The sequence below is a fragment of the Thalassophryne amazonica genome, chromosome 12 (assembly GCF_902500255.1).
Source record: "Thalassophryne amazonica chromosome 12, fThaAma1.1, whole genome shotgun sequence".
NCBI classification, from domain to species: Eukaryota; Metazoa; Chordata; class Actinopteri; order Batrachoidiformes; family Batrachoididae; genus Thalassophryne; species Thalassophryne amazonica.
The window spans coordinates 46,007,149-46,020,037 of NC_047114.1; the positions used below are offsets into that span (position 1 = coordinate 46,007,149).

General features: G+C 47.1%; 1 protein-coding gene across 1 annotated transcript in view; it reads left to right on the forward strand.

The window, feature by feature from the left end:
- The window catches only part of LOC117522572 (amyloid beta A4 precursor protein-binding family B member 1-interacting protein-like), a 109,121-nt gene that overhangs the window by 29,880 nt on the left and 66,352 nt on the right, over positions 1-12,889 (forward strand). Inside the window, exons 3-5 of the mRNA XM_034184005.1 lie at positions 3,459-3,546; positions 5,396-5,586; positions 5,670-5,741. Coding sequence (XP_034039896.1) covers positions 3,459-3,546; positions 5,396-5,586; positions 5,670-5,741 — 351 coding nt within the window. The remainder of the gene's footprint in view (positions 1-3,458; positions 3,547-5,395; positions 5,587-5,669; positions 5,742-12,889) is intronic.

Consider the following 12,889-nt stretch of genomic DNA (forward strand, 5'->3'; position numbering starts at 1 on the left):
ACAGCTCCGCTAATCCGCTAACCATCAAAGCTAATGTTTTCATTATCGGATTAGCTTTTCAGATAACTTTGAAAACCATCATTGGACCAATTATCTTCCATTAAGTTTTGGTCTAATAATTTTTAGACCACATTTTTGCAGGTGTGGTGAACAAAGCTTAACAGTGAGAAATGTTTATTAAGTTCAAAATCAGTTGAGTACCTACCTGTTAAATGTTTTGTAGTAGATGTGTAGTTCTACTCTCTGCAAATAAAAAAAGAGCTGGTTCCAGGAAAAACTGCTCTATCTTCTGCCAGCAAAATAGAACTGGTCACAGAAAAGAAAAAAGCTCATTTCTTTTGAACCCATACTGCTACGCTGGCAATATCACCCAAGTCATCCAGAAGCATAGAGTTTTAACTTATGGTTAAAATTTTAACCAAACTAATTTCGGATAAGTTATTTAAATTAACGTCACGTCTGAAGTTTTATAAACTGAAAATATCAGATATATATGTTTTAGTTTTAAAGTAATGTACTAATTTTGAAGGTTTTAGTGTGGACGTGCTGTCTCCACAAAGTGCATTATGGGTAATCTCAGTATATTCACGACAGGAGAAATGCATTTGAGATGCTCTGATCAGGCTCCACACAATCAACAGCATTAAACTCTTTGTATATTGTGCCTAAAACTCTCATGAATATATTCTCTGGGTTTATAGATGTTGTTATTGTGTTTGGTTTATGTAAAAATGTCAGAAGAAGCCCAGGTTGCTTCTCCATTATTTTCAATTGAAATCATTACAATCGATTCCTGTTAGAGCTGTAGAATCCTGCTTATGTCAAACATTGTCTGTCTTCTTTGTTCCAGAGTAATATATACGAGTATAAGATGTCTGAAATTCAGTTTGCATTTATTAAATTCCACGCATCTTAAACGTAGCAGACACGGATTACCTGGAATTTTGTTTTGGCAAGTTTTCACGGTCTCTACTGCCATCTACTGTGTTCATGGCAGTATTCATCCTAAGTACTGAGTGTCTGGGCACCAGTAGATGAGGCCACACTTTTGTCTTTGAACAGCCTGCCCCTACTAGAAGCTCTTGTTTACTACACAGCTTTCCACTGACTGCAACACAAGAAGTCACAAGAATCTGCGCTCACAAGATCAGAAGATGCGACAACCAAATTGGTGGATGTTAATGAACGACACTTAACCTAAGACCTAATAAACGTAAACATTTTAACTGATGGCCAAGTGATTAATGCGCTTGGTTTCAGTGCAGAAGGTTCCGGGTTCAAATCCCACCCCTGCCACATTTCTCCATGTAATGTGGAGTTGCGTCAGGAAGGGCATCCAGCGTAAAACCTGTGCCAATTCAATATGCAGACCCACCTTGGATTTGCTGTGGCAACCCCAAGTGCAAACAAGGGAGCAGCTGAAGGGACTTACTTATTTTGACTTTTCTGCAGATTCGTTAGCATGGTTTCATTCATACTTGTCAAATCATTCACAATGTGTTGCAATAAAGGGAGTACGATCCCAGTGCCTCAGCAGTGATGTAGGAGTACCGCAGCATTCTGTGCTTGGGCCTTTGTTGTTCTCCTTATACATCAATGACCTGCCAGATATATGCCCTGAGCTTAATATATTGATGTATGCGGATGATGCTGTGGTGTTCACCCAGGGTGTGGATGCATGGAAAATTGCTGCTGATCTCACCAGTGGCTTGAACAAGGTGCATGACTGGCTTAAACAGAATTGTTCATGCTCAATCCAAAAAAGACAGTATGCATGTTGTTCAGCAAAAAAAAAAAAAAAAAAAAAAAAGATATCAACACAAAGTAGATCATTTGTTGTTTTCTTTTGGATGGTGACGAGTTGGAGTTGGTAACCCAGTTCAAATATCTTAGGGTTTTTTTAGATTCCAACCTCACTTTCAAGAAACATTAAAAAGGTCTCAAACACGATAAAATTTAATTTACAAAATTATAAACAAATTAGACCATTCATCACAACTGCGGCAGCAAAGTCCTACCTCTACTGTATGATATTTTCTCATACTGAATACTGCTTCACTACATGGTCCTTCGCAAGTGTCACTGCACTAAAGGATATCGAACAGCTGTACAAAGCTATTAAGATACTTGATCAAAAGCCTCAGTCTTATCACACTTGTGCACTATTTGAGAAATCAAAATTTTTTAATTTTGAAAATTTTAAAAATTTCAAAAATAATTGTTTGGTGTATCGGGTACTGAATGGGCTTGCCCCCCCACCTCTTAATGAATTTATTTAAAAAAGGAATAGTGAGACTAGTCCTCAGTCCACAGTGCAGGGGGATTGTTTGGTACAGTTTTGACAGTCCATATTTGCACAAACTGTGCTTTCTCTCAAGGGTTGTTCCAGTTGGAACGCTCTACCAATTATAGTTAGAGAAAGCAACACGTACATTTTATTTAAGAAGGGACTTAAATAATGGCTCCTTGGTCAGCAAAACTGTGAACATTAGCAGAGATTTTAGATGAAGAAGAGGGTACAGAGGAGTGTGTAAAATATTTTCTTTTTTGTTTATGATCAGCACTTTAACATTTAGGCACTTTGGCAATAGTGTTGATTTTGTGTTATCTCATTTGTATTGTCATGTTAATTTGCTTATTGTAGTGTTTGTTTCGTAATGTGTTATGTTGTATTGTATTGTATTGTATTCCTTTGTATGGGTCATGTATGTTTTGTGTTGGTGGTATTTTTACCCCATGGGACTGCCGATGGAAAATAGCCTTGAGCTAAATCCGGCATATTTACAGTACTTGGTTTCTGTTCATTAATATGCATTGACCCATTCAAATAAATTAATAAATGAAATGAAAGGAAAGACATAGGCCAAATTCCCCAAACCAACCAAGAGTGCTTAGCGGACAGAGAAAATGGCTCCTGTTGTCCACTCCAGAAACTTGCATGGCTGAAAAAAACTTTCTTATTAAAGTCAAGGCAAAAGGACAGAAACAGGCAGCGGCATTTCATCCATTCATTTCTATTCTAAAATGGGCAAATTTGCAAAATAATGAGAGATCCAGTATATGTTACATCTGCGTGCACTTTAACATTGACCACCTTATTTATAAAAATGTGGAGCCGCCTCTTGCTGTGCAGTTGCTTTAGCAAACCAGTTTCGCTGAATATATTGTTGATTATTTGTTGTATGTGCACAAGCTGAGTGAAATGTGTTTTTTATTAGATGTACAGCTTGCATGAGGAAGCGCAGGAAGCACAGTCCTGATTAAAAGCAGACTTGTCTAACAGCATTAAACAAGAGTTCAATGAATGTTAAATCAGTCGATCATATACACAATCTATCTTTGAGCTGCTTTTTAACTGTACAAATTATACCTCTTGCAAAAAAAAAAAAAAAAAAATCCTCAGTAGTCGCATCTGTGACCTTTCATGGCCTCATATTAACCTCATAACTTTCACACAGACTCTGTTACCGTCAGGTGACACGTCAGAACCAGAGCCTGCCTCGCCGACAGACAGGACCTTCTCTGTGGGCTTCAAAGACCTCAACGGTGAGTTTTTCTTCATGCTCTAATCCTAAACAACACAAAACCTAAAAAAAAAAAAACATCAGATTATATTCTACATCAGCGTTTCTTCTTCTGGTGTTACTGGGAAATGAGAAGTGACTCCTCTTTTTTCCCAGAAAGTGACTAACTGTAGCATCTAGGTATTCAAAGACACTGTCGAAATTAGTTTTTGGTGTAAATGACTCTCCAAAATGTACATTATAAAGATCTTTTTTAAACCTTTGAAACAAATGGTCCAGTTGTTTCACAAAATGATTTGCTGTTTTGAAATGTTTGACACACTAAATGAATCTCTTGCTTCTATAAACTATTAACTCTGCTGAACTGCTGAATAGGGCCCTATCTTTACCACTTATAGGATGTGGTCTAAAGCTTATAATGCAAATGCATTTGAGGGATATCCTACTTCACTTTGCTATTTACCCCTCGCTCACACTGCCTCCAGTGTTACCGTTGCAGGGTACGGATGCAGGACCCACAGAGAATCCAAGTCATTAAAAAGATACAAACCTCTCTCAGTGGCCACGGAGCTCTGCGGCTGCAGTTACAGAGACCCTGTGGTGCTGCGAATTTTTCCGCAAGAAGTCTATCCTTGCAGGCTGCTGGAGCGCTCCACATCAAAACAGCGAGCGTAGTCTCTGGACCAGTTGGCCGCAGTTCCATACAGCAGACAGGGAGGCAGTGTGAGTGGCCCGCTGAGGCGTTTACCGAGCCCGCAGACTTGGTAAGTGCATCGGAGGCAGTGAGAGCAAGGCCTTACAGGGAGTGTAATGTGAGCACAAAATAGGGTGCGAGAGAGGAAAGGGGTTCTCTGAAATCAAATACCGTGTTTACTCTAATAAACACTCCCTCTCTAATAAAAGACCCCCCTTTGATTTTTTTCATCACATTGCATGTAGTGAAACTGTGAATTCCTGAGAGAACAGTAATGAAAATGAAATAGTCCTACCTCATTTCCACAACATCTTATCAAGTCTGTTCTGCCTCGTATTTCAGACCCTTCCCTGTCACACAAACGTCTGCCATTCCTCTCCCCAGCAGGCAACCATTTTCTTGTTTTGGCCAGGGTTGCAAGCTTATCCTTGTTCCTACACCACTCCCAGATGCATTTCCTATCGACTACAAAAATCTGAGCGGCATCTCTTCCGCTTCTTTCACAACTTTTTGCTTGAGCGCTGCTGCAGCATCAGTTTGATTGTATTCAGCTATTGCCTCAGCAGTGTATGTTGAAAATGGTTTAGAGGTTTTTGTTTTTTTTATTTTGGAAGGGGGAGCAGATCTGCGCATAAAGTTGCTTTCAAAATAATTCACTCTTGTACTCCAAAAGTTTAAATGAACTAACTGCTTCAGTAACTGATTCAATCTTTTGAACAGCTGTGGATCGCTGTTGCTTCACGAAACAATTTGCAGTTCAAAAATTCTCACAACACAAAAAATCAAATTTCTAATTTTTTTTCTTTTACATTGTTCAAAACACTCAATTAACCAATTGTTGCATGAAATGATTTACTCTTTTACATCGCAAAAGTAGTAAATAAATGAGGAACATCAGAAAATGATTTCCTACTTCAAATGCTTGAAAAAAAATTTAAACAATTGGGTCAAATGATTCACTCGTGTGAAATGTTTAAAATTGTGGGACATCCAGTGGGCACCCAGTTTTTTCATTTCAGCAAAAATGTGTTTCTGTCTACACCCCGAGATCTGGAGGATCCCACATGACAACAAGAGTGAGCTTACAAAAGGGCCAAAAAAGAGAGACCGGTGATTAAAGTTGAGATTAGCTGCTGTTGTTGCAGGTTAAAGGTTAGTTCATGAACTTTCTTTACAGAGTCTCTGAATGAGTTGGAGGACCACGACCTGGATGCTCTTGTTGCTGGAGACATCTTCTCCACTCAGCCTGCTGACCATCTCACAGATCATCAAACTGCTTCCTCACCCGTAACTGAAGGATTTCAAGCAGCAGATGCTCTGCTCCCTCCACTGCCAAATGGCAGTGAGCGCTGCACTGTGCTGCTGACGGTAAAGATGTCATTGTTACCATCACAGATTATTACTCTGAATGCTGTGAACGTGCAAATGACCTGTTTGTTGTGTATTTTCAGAGTGAGCTCCAGACAAAGGCAGACAAAATCAAAGTGGCTCTGGAGAAGCTGAAAGAGGCCAAAATCAGGAAGGTAAAAATCATCTGCCACAACGTTATTATCTCTGCCAGAGGTAATACGGGCAGAGGTAATACGTTGTGTTTGTTTGTTTGTGAACAGCCAGGAGCTCACAAATTTCATATATCGTTATGTGTCATGATGTGAGGTTGTGAGTAATTTGTTAGCTTTATTTTGTAGTTATTTCTTGTATGTGGTTTTTCTGTGCAGCTTTGGTTGGTGTTTTTTGTTGGCACTCTCTTGTCCCTCAATGTGTCTTTCTTGGTGTGGGTGTGTCTGGTTCCCTTTTGCTTGGTCACGCCTTCTTCCTGCTCATTCTCCCTCACCTGCGTCTGATTATCCCTGATCTCTCCTGTTCTTAAGCCTCTCATTTCCTGCACGTTGTTTGTGCTCTCTGCCTGCGTTTCTACTCTCATGTCCCAGTGTCCTTGTCCCTCCTTTTTTGTCAAGCTGTGTACTGACCTCACTCATGTTTTGGACACTGTTACTTTGTGCTGCTTGTTGTACCGTGTACCAAACCCAGTCTGGACAACAACAAAAGCCTTTTGAACGACCATTCCTCTTTTTGAGTCCTGCATTTGTGTTCTACCTTATTCAGTCTGTAATCATGACATTATGAAAGTTTTACTGAAGACTCATATCCTGATAGGCAAGAACTGATTCAATTTTCTAGGTCAATGGTCAAAGTCAGGAAAAATATTGGAATTTGGAAAAATCTCTATCTTTAACATTGAACAACAAGGATTCGTTCAACAGAGACAAGGCTATCATAATATCAGACGTGTGTTAAATGTAATATGAGAAACATAATGCTCATGATACAGCAGTATTGTCAGTAGATGCGCGTCAAGCGTTTGATAGGATAGAATGGCACTATTTGTTGAAAGTACTCCCAAGATATGGAATGGGGGAAAACTTCATCAAATGGATTAAATTGTTATATACAAACCCCACTGCCCAAGTTTTAATTAACAATAACCTCTTCAGACCATTTTATTTACAATGTTCCACAAGACAAGGGTGCCCCTTGTCACCAATTCTTTTCATACTAGCTAAGGAACCCCTGGCTATAGCGGTGAGAGCTCAGGTAGGACTCTCGGGAGTCAACATTGGTGGTAGAAATCATTTGATATCCTTATTTGCAGATGACATAATATTCTTCTTAACAGACTTAAAGAACACTATTCCTAACCTGATGAACCTGCTTGAGAAATTTGGCGAAATTTCCGGATATAAAATCAATAATAGTAAATCAGTACTACTATTTCTTAATGATGAGGACAGGAAATCCCCTCCAATAAAAACCAAATTCACTATCACTACAGATGGGTTCAAGTATCTGGGAGTCCAAATCACCCCAGATATAGATAAAATTGTCACTATAAATTACGATCCCCTGGTAAATGAGGTCACAGAAACACTTCGCTGGTCAAGTTTACCTATTTCTATGATAGGACGCATTAATATAATAAAGATGTCACTTTTACCAAAATTTTTATATTATTTTCAAACACTTCCTTTGCCGCTACCTCGATCGTTTTTTGATAACTTCAACAAAATATTCAGTGAATGCATATGGAACAAGAGGAAAGCAAGACTTCGATTCAAGCTACTTTATTTGTTGGGAAAGTGTAGGAACACGGACCCACAACAGGGGGCGCAAATGAACAGACAATGGAGGAAGTCAAATAATGCTCGGTCATTAGATCCAGCCGAGCCGTAAAAGCGGTGAGGATTTGCTGCAACTCACCGATCATTCCTCCTGCAGACGCCTGTGCGCCCTGCTCTTCCATTGGCCGTTCAACAGCCGGTTGACGCCCCTCGGGGTCCATGACGTTGGCCGAGATATCCTGTTGGGAAAGTGTAGGAACACGGACCCACAACAGGGGGTGCAAATGAACGGACAATGGAGGAAGTCATATAACAACACTTTACTGTTGTGAATAGCCACAACAAACACAACGGATCACAACAATAGACAAAGAAGTCAATTCACAGGAATGTGTCACGTGGGCAGGCTCGAAGATAAGAGACGTCTGTCCGAAGCAGAACCGGAACCACACGATTTCCTCCGCCACCGAACCCCGGGAATACTGGAGCCGCCAAGTCCCGAACTCCCAGGTGGCCACTGCCGCCGCGTGTCGGACCTGGTACTGCTGGCGAGGAACAAAAACAGTTAAATGGGGGCGCGTCTGCACCCAGCAATCCGCACGGCGGGAAAACCACCTCCACCTCTCGTTGGAAGGAAGTCTGCTATACAACGCACAAAGTAACAAAGGGTTACTGTCAAGAAACCACACAGTCAGCTGAGATCGTTACCTTCTAGGTAGAGCGATATCTCGGCAAACAGGTGGAGATGTCGTCCTGCTGATATACTCCTGCTGATCAGATGATTGGTGACAGCTGTTGTAGGTGATAGATGACAGCTGTCACCCTGGTTGCTCCTGTGAGGCGGCTGCGCCCTCTGGTGCCTGGAGCCCGCACTCCAGACAGGGCGCCCTCTGGTGTTGGTGGGCCAACAGTACCTCCTCTTCAGCGGCCCACACAACAGGACCCCCCCCCCTCAGGCTTGTCCGGGTGGCGGCGGTAGAAATCGGCCAGGAGGGCCGGGTCCAGGATGAAGCTCCTCTTCACCCAGGAGCGTTCTTCGGGTCCGTACCCCTCCCAGTCCACCAAATACTGGAAGCCCCAGCCCATCCTACGGACATCCAAGAGCCGGCGCACAGTCCAAGCCGGCTCGCCATCGATGATCCGGGCAGGAGGCGGCACCGGACCCGGAGCACAGAGGGGTGAGGTGTGATGCGGTTTTACCCTGGTTCACATGGAAAACAGGATGGATCCGCAGTGAGGCCGGAAGCTGAAGCCTGGACTGATGACCTTAAGGATTTTGAAGGGGCCGATGTAACGGTCCTGTAGCTTGGGGGAGTCCACTTTGAGGGGAATGTCCTTTGTGGACAACCACACCTCCTGCCCTGGCCGATACGCAGGGGCCGGGGTCCGCCGACGGTCTGCATGGGCTTTTGCCCTCGTCCGGGCCTTTAGCAAAGCAGAACGGGCGGCGCGCCACACCCGACGGCACTTCCGCAGGTGGGCCTGGACCGAGGGCACACCGACCTCTCCCTCACCCACCGGAAACAACGGGGGCTGATACCCCAGACACACCTCAAAAGGGGAGAGGCCGGTGGCTGAAGACACCTGGCTGTTATGGGCATACTCGATCCAGGCCAAATGGGTACTCCAGGCCGCCGGGTGCACGGCAATCACGCAGCGCAAGGCCTGTTCCACCTCCTGATTTACCCGTTCTGCTTGCCCGTTGGTCTGAGGGTGGTACCCGGACGAGAGACTCACCGTGGCCCCCAGTTCCCGGCAGAAGCTCCTCCAGACTTGCGAGGAGAACTGGGGACCGCGATCGGAGACGATGTCTGTTGGAATCCCATGCAGCCGGACGACGTGGTGGACCAGGAGGTCCGCTGTCTCCTGGGCAGTCGGGAGCTTCGGGAGGGCCACGACGTGGGCCGCCTTGGAGAAATCGGTCCACTATCGTGAGGATGGTGGTGTTACCCTGGGACGGCGGGAGGCCCGTGACAAAATCCAGGCCGATGTGGGACCAGGGGCGATGAGGCACAGGCAGCGGCTGGAGCAGTCCCGATGCCCTGCGGTGGTCAGCCCTTGCCCCTGGCGCAGGTGTGCAGGCCTGGATATAATCCCGGACCGTCGGCCTCTAGGGACGCCCACCAGAAGCGCTGCCGGACACTGCCACGGTTCTTCACACCCCTGGATGACAGGAGAGCTTGGAGCCGTGACAGAAGTCCAGGACTGCAGCCCTAGCTTCTGGTGGGACGTAAAGTCTGTCTTCGGCCCAGTTCCGGGGTCCGGGCTTCGTGCCAGGGCCTCCCGGACGGTTCTCTCTACGTCCCAGGTGAGGGTGGCCACGATAGTGGACTCCGGGATGATGGGTTTCCGGTGGATCCGACAACTCCGCTTTGACTTCATCTTCATGTACCCGGGACAAGGCATCCAATCTCTGGTTTTGGTCCCAGGGACGGTAGGTGATCCGGAAGTTCAAAACGGCCCGAAGAACAGTGACCAGCGGGCTTGCCTGGGTTCAGCCGCTTGGCGGTCCTGATATACTCCAGGTTCCGGTGGTCAGTGAAAACCGTGAATGGCACGGACGTTCCCTCCAAACAGATGTCTCCACTCTTCAAGAGCCTCTTTCACCGCAAGGAGTTCTCGATTGCCGACGTCATAGTTCCGTGCGGCCGGGGTCAACCTGCGGGAAAAATAGGCACACGGGTGAAGGACCTTATCGGTCTTCCCGCTCTGGGAAAGCACAGCTCCTATCCCTGAGTCCGAGGCGTCCACTTCAACCACTAACTGGCGACTAGGATCGGGCTGCACCAGAACAGGTGCAGACGAGAAGCTGCCGTTTCAACTCCTTGAACGCGGCATCGCAACGATCCGACCAGGTGAAGGGGACTTTTGGTGAGGTCAGGGCTGTCAGGGGGCTAACTACCTGACTGTAGCCCTTAATGAACCTCCTGTAGAAATTTGCAAAGCCGAGGAAACTGTTGCAGCTTCCTACGGCTGGTGGGTTGGGGCCAGTCTCTCACCGCCGCAACCTTAGCCGGATCAGGAGCGACGGAGTTGGGGGAGATGATAAACCCCAAGAAGGACAAAGAGGGTGCGGTGAAACTCACACTTCTCGCCCTTCACAAACAGCCGGTTCTCCAACAACCGCTGCAGGACCTGACGTACATGCCGGACATGAGTCTCAGGATCCGGAGAAAAGATGAGTATATCGTCTAGATATACGAAGACGAATCGGTGCAGGAAATCCCGCAAGACTCATTAACTAATGCTTGGAACGTCGCGGGGCGTTTGTGAGGCCGAACGGCATGACCAGGTACTCAAAGTGACCTAAGGGGGTGTTAAATGCCGTCTTCCACTCGTCTCCCTTCCGGATCCGAACCAGGTGATACGCATTTTCTAAGATCTAGCTTAGTGAATATTTGGGCTCCATGCAGGGGCGTGAACACTGAATCCAACAAGGGCAACGGGTATCGATTACGAACCGTGATTTCATTCAGCCCCTATAATCAATGCATGGACGAAGTCCATCGTCTTTTTTACCCACAAAAAAGAAACCTGCACCCATCGGGGAGGTGGAATTCCGGATCAACCCGGCGGCTAAAGAGTCCCGGATGTAGGTCTCCATTGATTCGCGCTCAGGTCGTGAGAGGTTGTACAGCCTGCTGGACGGGAACTCAACGCCTGGAACCAAATCAATGGCACAATCGTACGGACGGTGGGGGGGAAGGGTGAGTGCCAGATCCTTACTGAACACATCCACAAGGTCATGGTACTCCACCAGCACCGTCCCAAGATTGGGCGGGACTCTGACCTCCTCCTTAGCCTGGGAACCGGGAGGAACCGAGGAACCTAAACATACCCGATGGCAGGTCTCGCTCCACTGAACCACTACCCCGGACGGCCAATCGATCCGGGGATTGTGTTTTAACATCCAAGGGAACCCGAGTATCACACGGGAGGTGGCAGGAGTCACAAAAAACTCGATCTCCTCCCGGTGGTTTCCTGACACCACCAGAGTTACTGGTGGTGTCTTATGTGTGATTAGAGGGAGTAGGGAGCCATCTAGTGCCCGCACCTGCACAGGCAAGGTAAGCACCACCAGAGGGAGCCCTGCCTCCCTGGCCCATCTGCTGTCTAACAGATTCCCTTCAGAGCCCGTGTCCACCAGTGCTGAGGCCTTCAGGGTTAAATCCTCATAAAGGATTGTCACTGGGTGTCGTGTGGCAGTATGGGTATGTCCCACGTGAATGTTTTGGCCCACCCCTAACCCAGTTTCTAGGGGTGGGCATTGGTGTTTTAACCGCTCGGGGCAGTCCCTCAATTGATGCTCTATTGAGCCACAAACAAAGCACGCTCCGCGGGCCAGCCTTCTGTCTATCTGGTGCCCTAAATGTGGCCCTGCTCGTGTCCATAGCTTCATCAGCAGGGGGAGCTGTAACCACACGGAGCGTAGAGGCCGTGGGCGTGGGGAGGCGGAACTCGGTCGGAACCGGAAGGGAGAGGGACGGCGCGTGCCCGGCCACGCCCTTCGTCCGTTCCTGACGGCGTTCTTCTAACCGATTGTCTAATCGTATAACGAGATCAATAAGCCCGTCTAAATCCTGCGGTCGTCCTTGGCCACCAGGTGCTCCTTCAGGACCAACGACAGTCCGTTTACGAAGGCGGCATGGAGGGCAGTGCTATTCCAGCCGGACCTCGCAGCCGCGATGCGGAAGTCGACTGCATAAGCAGCTGCGCTCCGGCGCCCCTGTCTCATTGACAGCAGCACGGCTGAAGCGGTCTCTCCTCTATTTGGGTGATCGAACACTGTTCTGAACTCCCTCATAACCCATCATATGTCAGAAGGAGCCGTGAATTTTGCTCCCAGAGCGCTGTAGCCCAAGCGCGTGCCTCGCCGCGAAGCAGATTAATCACATAAGCTACCTTACTAGCATCAGTCGCGTACATGACGGGACGTTGTGCGAAGACAAGCGAACACTGCATAAGAAAGTCCGCGCATGTCTCCACACAACCCCGTACGGCTCTGGAGGGCTTATGTATGCTTTAGGGGAAGGTGGGAGGGGTCGTTGAACGCCTGTGGAACGTCACTGTTGCGCACAGGATCGACAGGAGGGGGAGCCGCAGCAGCGCCCTGAGGGCGCGCTTCCACCTGCGTGGCGAGAGCCTCCACCCTGCGGTTAAGGAGGACGTTCTGCTCGGTCATTAGATCCAGCCGAGCCGTAAAAGCGGTGAGGATTCGCTGCAACTCACCGATCATTCCTCCTGCAGACGCCTGTGCGCCCTGCTCTTCCATTGGCCGTTCAACAGCCGGTTGATGCCCCTCGGGGTCCATGACGTTGGCCGAGATATCCTGTTGGGAAAGTGTAGGAACACGGACCCACAACAGGGGGCGCAAATGAACGGACAATGGAGGAAGTCAAATAATGCTCGGTCATTAGATCCAGCCGAGCCGTAAAAGCGGTGAGGATTTGCTGCAACTCACCGATCATTCCTCCTGCAGACGCCTGTGCGCCCTGCTCTTCCATTGGCCGTTCAACAGCCGGTTGACGCCCCTCGGGGTCCATGACGTTGGC